This window comes from Bufo bufo, chromosome 9 (genome assembly GCF_905171765.1).
Source record: "Bufo bufo chromosome 9, aBufBuf1.1, whole genome shotgun sequence".
NCBI classification, from domain to species: Eukaryota; Metazoa; Chordata; class Amphibia; order Anura; family Bufonidae; genus Bufo; species Bufo bufo.
Genome location: NC_053397.1, coordinates 168,116,957 through 168,126,503, shown reverse-complemented (window position 1 = coordinate 168,126,503; position 9,547 = coordinate 168,116,957). Strand labels below are relative to the sequence as shown.

General features: G+C 50.1%; 1 protein-coding gene across 6 annotated transcripts in view; it reads right to left on the bottom strand.

The window, feature by feature from the left end:
- Positions 1-6,519: 6,519 nt before the first annotated feature.
- The window catches only part of SGSM3 (small G protein signaling modulator 3), a 66,721-nt gene continuing 63,693 nt past the window's right edge, over positions 6,520-9,547 (bottom strand). For all 6 annotated transcript variants that reach the window (XM_040407336.1, XM_040407340.1, XM_040407337.1 and 3 more), the window contains exons 21-22: positions 9,107-9,167; positions 6,520-8,135 (exon numbers count right to left, since the gene is read on the bottom strand). In XM_040407336.1, coding sequence (XP_040263270.1) covers positions 8,052-8,135; positions 9,107-9,167 — 145 coding nt within the window. In that variant the 3' untranslated portion in view covers positions 6,520-8,051. The remainder of the gene's footprint in view (positions 8,136-9,106; positions 9,168-9,547) is intronic.

Sequence of the window (9,547 nt, the reverse complement as noted above, 5' to 3'; positions counted from 1 at the left end):
ATGCCCGCAGGGGGTGCTGCTAAAGTGGATATCCACAATGAAGACTCATCCTGCAGCAGGCAGAGGCCTGCAGAAGAAAAGAATAGAATAAAATGAGATTTTTGTGAAACTCACCTGTAAAATCTTTTTCTCGTCTTTTCCATTGGGGGACACAGACCATGGGGTATAGCTTAGAGATATTACTAGGAGGGACACTATGCAAAAAAGGAAGCTCCTCCTCCTCCTCGGGCTATACCCCCAGGCACCTCCAGGAGAACTTCAGTCGTTGCAAAAGCAGTAGGAGAAGGAGAACGGAAATAAAACACAATGGAAACCATCACACCGCACACCATAGGGCGTAAACCAAAAAAGGGGCGGGAGCTGTGTCCCCCAATGGAAAAGACGAGAAAAAGATTTTACAGGTGAGTTTCACAAAAATCTCATTTTCTCGTTCATTCCATTGGGGGACACAGACCATGGGACGTCCCAAAGCAGTCCATGGGGTGGGAAAAAAGAACAAATCCAACACCGCCAGGAGTAAACGTCCAGCAGTCAAACAGGAACCACAGCCTGCAATACCCTGCGCCCAAGAACAGCATCAGCCGAGGCCAGCGAGTGTAACTGATAAAACTTTGTGAAAGTATGTAAGGACGACCAAGTGGCCGCCTTACACAACTGGGAAACGGATGCGCGATTGCGTCTAGCCCAGGAAGCTCCCACTGCCCTTGTGGAGTGAGCGGTAATCCGCGACGGCGGAACCTGGCCACGAGCGCGATAGGCCGCAGCAATAGCGGAACGGATCCACCGCGCCACGGTGACCTTGGAAGCCGCCAGGCCCTTACGAGACCCTTCAGGAATCACAAAGAGAGAGTCTGAACGCCGGAAGGAGGCGGTAGCCCCCAGGTACACCTTCAGAGCCCTGACGACGTCCAGGGAGTGGAGAGCGCGTTCCTTGGGGTTCGCCGGAGAAGGACAAAAAGAGGGCAGGACAAGATCCTCGTTAAGGTGGAAAGGAGAAACCACCTTGGGCAGAAAAGAAGGCACCGGCCGGAGCACCACCTTATCCTGGTGAAAGACCAGAAAAGGTTCCCGGCAGGAAAGTGCGGCCAGCTCCGAAACCCGCCTGATGGAGGTTATGGCCACCAGAAAAACTACCTTCCAGGTGAGTAAAACCAGGGAAACCTCCCTCAGAGGCTCAAAAGGCGCCGCCTGAAGGGCGCGCAGAACCAAGTTGAGATCCCAGGGGGGCAAGGGAGGCACATACGGAGGAACCGAATGCGCCACCCCCTGCAGGAATGTTTTCACAGGTCCCAAAAAGGCAATGGACCTCTGAAAAAAAATAGCCAAGGCAGAAACCTGACCCTTCAAAGAACTGAGCGACAGACCCATGTCGAGGCCGGACTGGAGAAAGGACAGCACCACTGGGACAGAGAAACGTAGGGGCGGGTAGCCCGATTTCTCACAAAAAAACAGGTAGGCCTTCCAGGTGCGATAATAGATTCGTGAAGAAGCCGGCTTCCGAGCCCTGACCATGGTTCTCACCACCGCATCAGAGAAGCCTCTCTTCCTCAGGATGGAGGTCTCAACAGCCACGCCGTTAAACGCAGCTGCCGTGAATTCTGGTGGAAGAGCGGCCCCTGAGACAGGAGATCTTCTCTGTCGGGAAGAGGCCACGGAACGTCCGCCAACATACGAGCGACGCTGGAGAACCAGGCGCGGCGAGGCCAATCCGGGGCGATGAGAATGGTTGGTATCCCCTCCGCCTCGATCTTGCGCAGCACCTTCGGCAACAGAGGAAGCGGAGGGAAGACGTAGAGGCGGCTCAACCGCTGCCATGGGGATACCAGCGCGTCCACCCCGCCCGCCCGCGGGTCTCGAGCGCGAGCTAGATACACCGGCACCTTGTGATTGAGCCGGGAAGCCATCAAATCTACGTCCGGACGGCCCCATCGGTGGCAGATGTCCTCGAACACCTCCGGATGGAGAGACCAGTCTCCCGGATCCACCTTGGTGCGACTCAGAAAATCCGCCGTCCAGTTGTCGACTCCAGGGATGTACACTGCCGACAATACTGGAACATGAGACTCCGCCCATAAGAGGATCCTCGCTACTTCCCGCATTACTGCCCGACTGCGGGTCCCGCCCTGATGATTGACATAAGCCACAGCCGTGGCATTGTCCGACTGAACACGCACCGGGCGAGTTGCAAGGAGAGGAGTCCAGTGGGAGAGGGAGTGGAAAATCGCCCTTAATTCCAAAACATTTATCGGTAGACGGGATTCCTCCGTCGTCCAGACACCCTGAACTGTGAGGTTCCGGAGAACACCTCCCCAACCGATGAGGCTGGCATCGGTGGTGACTATCGTCCAGGAGAACGGATGGAAGGACTTTCCTGAAGGTAGGTTCAGGGAAGACTGCCACCAAGGGAGAGACGCCCGAACTTGCCGGGACAGGCGAACAGGAGTGTCTAGACCCCGAGAGGTCTTGTTCCAGAGGGCAAGGATCATCTGTTGTAGCGGACGAGTGTGAAATTGGGCGTATGGAATCGCCTCGAAAAAGGAGACCATAAGGCCCAGAACCCTCATGCACTCCCGTATGGTGGGACGTGGAGAGCGTAGAAGGAGCACCACTGCCAGTCTAATTTGGGAAGACTTGGATTCCGGAAGAAACACCCGAGAGATCGAGGTGTCCAAGATCATCCCTAGGAACGAGAGTCTCTGGGAGGGGTGCAGAGAGGACTTGGGGAGATTGATCAGCCACCCGAACCGTTCCAGGGATTGAACCGTGATTCGGACGCTGTGCTCAGCCTGTGGAAGAGACGGAGCTTTTATCAAGATGTCGTCTAGGTAGGGTAACAAAGAGATGCCCCTGGTGTAAAGAAGCGCCATGAGAGGCGCCAGAATCTTTGTAAAAACTCGAGGGGCGGTCGCCAACCCAAAAGGTAGGGCGACGAACTGGTAATGCCGCCCCCCTATGGCAAAGCGCAGAAAGCGATGGTGGGACTCTGCAATAGGGACGTGTAAGTAGGCATCTTGAATGTCCACCGACGCGAGAAATTCTCCCGGAAGCAGAGAAGCAATAACGGAGCGAAGGGACTCCATTCGAAGCCTCCGCACCCGTAGAAACTTGTTGAGAAGTTTCAGATCCAGGATCGGACGTACCGACCCCTCCTTCTTTGGAACAACGAACAGGTTTGAGTAGAAACCTGTCCCTTGCTCTTCCGGGGGAAATGACACCACGGTCCAGAAGAGAGGAGACCGCAAAAAAGAGGTACGAGGCCCTGGCTGGATCCCCCGGAACGCGAGAAGGGAAAAAACTTTCCGGCGGACTGGACGCGAACTCCAACTTGTAACCGGACGTCACAACTTCCAGAGCCCAGGCGTCCTGAACGTAAGCCCTCCAAACCTGTTGGAAAGAGAGCAGACGGCCCCCCACCACGAGGGGTGGGGGCACCCCTTCATGCGGAGGGTTGCTTGGGAACAGGAGGACGGGCTGCCTGCGCCCGAGGCCGCCAAGAGGGCTGGGGCTTGAAGAAAGGCTTCTTGCGTGAGTCCTGGGATCCCCCTGCTGACGAGGACGACGACGTCCTGGCAGTGGAGAAGCGACGAAAGGACTGGCCCCGGAAACCTGAAGGCCGAGACCGAAAGGGACGCTTGGTCCTGGGCTGAGGTAGATAAGTGCTCTTGTCCCCTGTTGCGGCAGAAATGAATTCATCTAGTTGAGCTCCAACGAGCCTGGACCCTTCAAAGGGAAGGTTAGCGAGGGAACGCTTGGATGAGGCATCAGCATCCCACACCTTCAACCAGACCTCCCTGCGCTGAATGACCGAGAGGGCCGAAATACGGGCAAAGAGGGACCCGATGTCCATTGAAGCCTCACAGAGATATTTAGAAGCTTGAGACATCTGGATGATAAAATCCAGAGTCTCTGCAGAGGCGTCCTGCTCTGACAGATCCTGGTGGTGGCGCTGCAACCACGTTGTAAGGGCTCTGGCGACCCAAGCCGACGCAAAGGCCGGTCGCAGGGAAGCGCCCGCCAGGGAGAAGATGGACTTGGAAAGTGAATCCAGACGTCTGTCCACCGCATCCTGCAGAGAGGAACCGTCTAGGACGGGAAGAGCCGTGTTCTTGGCTAACCTAGCCACCGGAGGATCTACCTTAGGGGAAGAAGTCCACTTTTCCACTGTGTCAGCCGGAAAAGGGTAAAGCGTATCCATGCGCTTGGTGGCCGAAAATTTTTGATTAGGTCGATCCCAAGCTTTTGATATGACCGCAGTGAACTCCTCATGAACAGGGAATACAGCGGACTCCAGCTTTTTGGGTGGAAAAAGGGAGAACTCCCGACTAGTGGAGGGAGGAGAATCCCCTTGTATATTAAAAGTGTCACGGACAGCTGCCACCAATTCGGTCACCATGGTGGAAAGCTTAGGCAGGGGTTCCCGCTCCGTGACTTCGTCCGAACCGGACAATTCCCCTTCGGATTTGCGCTCCCTGAGAGGGGGAGAGTCAACCAGGCATGCCTCAAGGCGGGGGGGAGAAGCGGAGTCATCCGAGGAGGAATGCTGCCGCTCACGCTGCCTCTTAGAAGTCAGACGCCCTCTGTGAGAGTCACTGAGAGGAGATGGAGTGGTGGATGCCACTGGAGTAGTAGCTGCCATGCGCTCCATGAAGGACATGGCTGCCTTGGCAACTAAGGCCAGATCAGCTGCCGCATTAGACATGGCGGAAGCCCAGGCGGGTACCGCTGGTTCCGCAGGGGCAGAGGGAGGACCGGGCTGAGCAAGAGAAGGAGGCTGATCCTGTCCAGGAGCAGGGCACGAGTCACAGGAACCCGAGACAGAAAAAGGCATAAGGCACACCTTACATGACCCCAGTGGAGCCTGAGAGGAAGCCTTGGAAGACTTAGGGGCCCCAGGTTTAGGCATGATGATTCCAAATTGTAAAAGATTTCCTACCAGGTTGCTGCAATTCCTACCACCCAGGCAACAGTAGAAGTCTCCGGCACCGAGAACTGAGGAGCTGCACGGCCGCAATCCAGCAGAGTCTCCGGCGCAGGGAGAGACAGAGCGGGACGCCGAGGCACCGCCCCCTTGGACGCGTCATTGCGGCGCGAAATAAGCGCGCGCGCATTTTAAAATACACCCCTTCGCCCGATACGGCGCAGCAGGGGTTAATATAGGGAGGAGCGGTCCAGCGGGAGCTGCAGAGAGCGCAGCGGCCATAGTAAAATAAAATACAGCCCTTCTAGCGCCGAGGTTGCCGCCGATGCGGCCATAGTCTGAGCTGCAGGCAGGTAGGGAAAAACGCAACCTGTCACCGGATCTAGTGGAATCACCAGCCCTCCCCAGAAGGCCCCCTCCCAACGGGAAAAGATGCCCCAGCAGGTCCTTCTCTAGCTCACCTTAGGTCTCAGAGCACCAGACAGACGACATGAAGGGGAAGGGGGGGGGGGGGGGGAGGGAGATTGAAGCAGGCAATACTTATCTGCTCAGCATGCTCCCTCGATGTCCGGACCAGCAGGGATTCACCTCTTCAGACTTCTGACTCCAACCAAGGAGAGCAGTGCTCTGGTGGAGGGTAGGCAGCAGGTGTCCCAGCAGCTGGTGGGATGCCAGAGCTAACATGTCGAGCCTGGATCCACTTTTCTTCTGTGGGGGAATGGGAGGTAGCCAGGAACAGTCAGAAGACCTTGGCAGACCCTCCACAGGGGCCAGGAAAGCGCAATGCTGACCCGCGTCCCCATCTGAAACCAGAAAAATAACAAACAGGAGAAGAATAAATGTCAACCTCCTTGAACGGACACTAAGCAAAGACTGAAGTTCTCCTGGAGGTATAGCCCGAGGAGGAGGAGCTTCCTTTTTTGCATAGTGTCCCTCCTAGTAATATCTCTAAGCTATACCCCATGGTCTGTGTCCCCCAATGGAATGAACGAGAAATAAAAACATAAATAAAAATAATAAAGCAGCAAGACCTGCAAAAAACAGAGTAGGTCATGTCTGCCTCCTACGGACACTAGACAAACTGATTAGCCTAGTAGCTGTGGAGAGGGTATAGCCCACCTGGGCAGAGCGAACCTTTTTTATATCTAGTGTCGCCTCCTAGTGGTAGCTGGGTGTATGCCTATGGTGCTGTGTTTCCCCATGCCATTAACGAAAAACAATCGTGTGCATGAGCCCTTACTTTGATAATGGGCTTTTGTCATCAAAGAGCTAGTTGCAGATGTGAGGCTGGCCTAGCTATTTCCCTTAGCTTTGCTACATAATTATGTTTAAAAGGCAGGAAGACATGTCTGCTAATCAGCTGTGTGAAAATAATGCAGTGCTCATTGGATGCTGTGTTCTCCTTACTGTCTACCTATAATTATAGCACCTGGTGTCTCACTTTAATTTGGCAGTTCCTTCATATGCACCTGAGAATACATCAAATTACAGCAGAAATAGACAACATCTTTAGCAATTTTATTTCATCATTTTGGATCAACTTCAGATGAACTAAAGGAGAGACCTCCATAGTAACATTCAACTGGAAAGTGAGACATGAGAATTACAACATCCCACAAAGCTTACACCTGTCTCACTGAAACATGCAAGCTAGCTCTCTTTCCAGAAGGATGAGAACCAGAATGTCTCATAAGACATTTGCCTAACTACTCTTTAAAAATTCGAGAGAGAGAGCAATTTTTTGGTCTGCCTAGTGATAAAGAAATTTGTCGAACTTAAAACAAACTGAATCTTGCCTGGATTGCTCATCTCTAACCTGGAGTGTTGATCTGGGCACTATACATTTTTGGTACAGTATGGCACTATAGGTAGATAGTATTGGAATTCAAATGGGAACGATGCTTGGATGGAAAAAAGTCAAAGTATATAGACACTGTATGGCATTTTTATTTAGGCACTGTATGTTATAAACCAGGTGAGATTTTGGAAGTGTAGGTAAAGTCAAACATAAGAATGAGAAACGTGACATACATGCTTCATTTTCATATACGCAATTATCCCTTGATTTTCTTTCCTCTTCATTCTGGGACACTATGATAAGGTCAACACTTTCTTCCCTGCATTCATTTTCATTAATGAGACCCAGTGCATTCCCGATATTTAGTTCTACTTTATAAGAGTAGGGTTTCCACGTGTACTCAACATGAAGGCACATAAAGCCAATCTCTATATGGTATTGTGCTTGCAAATGAACATTCAAACATATACATTTCAAGAATATCACAGCACTAGAGGTATAAGTGATATGATACTATTGAAACACAGCCTGGCTTTCAGGTAACAGACATTGTAGAGAGCTCTCCTTGCACAAAATTGGAAATTTTATAGTTCAGAATTTGGATCTGCTCGTATTTCAAACTTATTTAAAACATGTAAAAAAATAGAACGACAAAATACTGCAACATTCAAAGCTTTGTCCTATTAATCTACAAAGGGAAGTCTAGTCACAGCCAACTGGTCCTTTAATACACTATCCAAAGTCATGGAAGGTAAAAAGTTGCCTTCGACGTCTTGGTATACAGCAATACATTTCATTGAGAGCCATTGTCTCATGTTACTCTTAAAGGGGTTATTCAACCCCTATAATGACCCCTTTAAACTTAATTTTTCTGAAAAGTGTCGTGGTTCAGTAGTGGAAGGAAAATGAAAGGAGGTAGGAAATGTGCTGACAAAAAGAAAAATCAACATATCTGCTTCAAAATATACACTTATATATTTCTCTGTACTTTATATATACACAGCTATAGATTTTCAGGAGCTTGGACCGCCCGCTTCATTAAACTGGATACAATCTGACTTGTCAAGGGATGAGATGATGGGACTGGTCCAGTGCAGGGTAGATCTGAAATGTGTCAGAATCTCGTCCCTGTTTTCTGGCTGTGGGCAAGTTTCTCCATTGCCTTAATGGTAGATTTCAGCTAGAGGTCACATCCACAGATTTATTATATAATGAAGAGATTTTTGGAGAGAGTTCTTGGCAGTAGAGTAGTAACAGAAAAGTGCATTGCTGGAGTGAAGTTCTGTAAGACTCCATAGGGTCAGACATTTATTCAGCACGAGAAGAAGAACACCATCAGCCGTCAATATCCCAGCTGAAGAGGTGATGTTTAACCAACATGTCTTGTACCCCTTCCTTCAATGGCCTCTTCTCCTTGTCCTGTAAGATTGCAAATATGGAGGTGAAATTGAATGATCCATTTTACTGAAATGACATTTTATAGATACACACACATGCCAGACATAGCATGCAAACCATACTTTTTCCTTAAAAAAAACCTTCTGCAAATAACATTATTATTTTTTTCTTCAGTAGGACCAAGACAAGAGGCAGATGCGCCCCTGCCTAAGGGCACATCACACTACTGCAGCATAAGCGATGGAAACCACATTCTAGCTTTCCAGTACTGATCTTAGAGATCCATGTATGACTAGAAAAGCCCTCTGGCTGTTCACATGTAATGGCCTGCATGCCAGGGGCTGTAGGCAGTGTGGGAATAGGTAAGTGATTGCAGTGGCTGGCACTGATGGGAGCTCCATGGTACAGTTCAGATAGGGGCACTGTAACTGGTACTATTTAGGGGAGAACAATAGATTTAAAGTGGTTGCGCAGAATTAGAGAAACATGGCTCAGCGCCACACATGTCCATTTTCCAGTAAATGGCTCGGCTGCAATACTACATTCAACCTGTAAACAGGTATGGCAATGTTTTTGGGACAAAAAAGGCATGTTCTTTTGATCCTGGCATGGTTCATGGACACCTTGGCATGGAAGATTTAAGGTGCACTGTAGCATTGCATTGCTATTAGGGCACTGTGAGGAGAATATGAATGGGGACTCAGTGTGTGACTAACACTCTTGGAAGGTCCTTTCATTGTGAAAACAGTGGCTGAAACTATGGTGAGTACAGTAGGAGTGGATTTTATCAGGGTTGTCTTGGGTATCATCCTTCAAAAAAATGGTGCTTCGCTTGAATGGGCTGTCCAAAGAAAGTGGAAATCGAATAATTATTTATTGGCCGGTGTTCTGACCACTGGGATTCCCACCAATCATGAGAATGGGGGTCCCTGAATCAAGAAGTGCTTGAGCATGCTCCTGTAGAAGCACCTCTTCAAGTCATACTGACTTACCTCTCTTTTCACAGGCAATTCCCAATCTGGTGACAAACTGAAGGCAAACTTTGACAGAACCCTGGATAGTAGAAACATAAAACCATTTCAGATATATCATCAGAATGTTCTGCTGAGTAACTGTGTCATATCTGTCAAAATAGCATCAAAAGCAAATACTGGGACTACAGCAGTGACAAATGGCTCATGGCAACTACTGCCATCTAGGTCATAGATGTTCCTCTGGCTGTAAAAGGAAAAACAGCAAATGGAGAACAAAGATTCTGCCCATACTAGAAAATAACTAATTGCTGCAGGAAACCTCACCGTAGCCATTGTAAAAAATCCCTGCTTTCCTTTCCTTAAAGGGGTTGTCTAGGTTCGGAGCTGAATCCGGACATATCCCCATTTTCACCTAGGCATCCCCCTGACAAGAGCATCGGAGCAGTTCATGCTCCGATG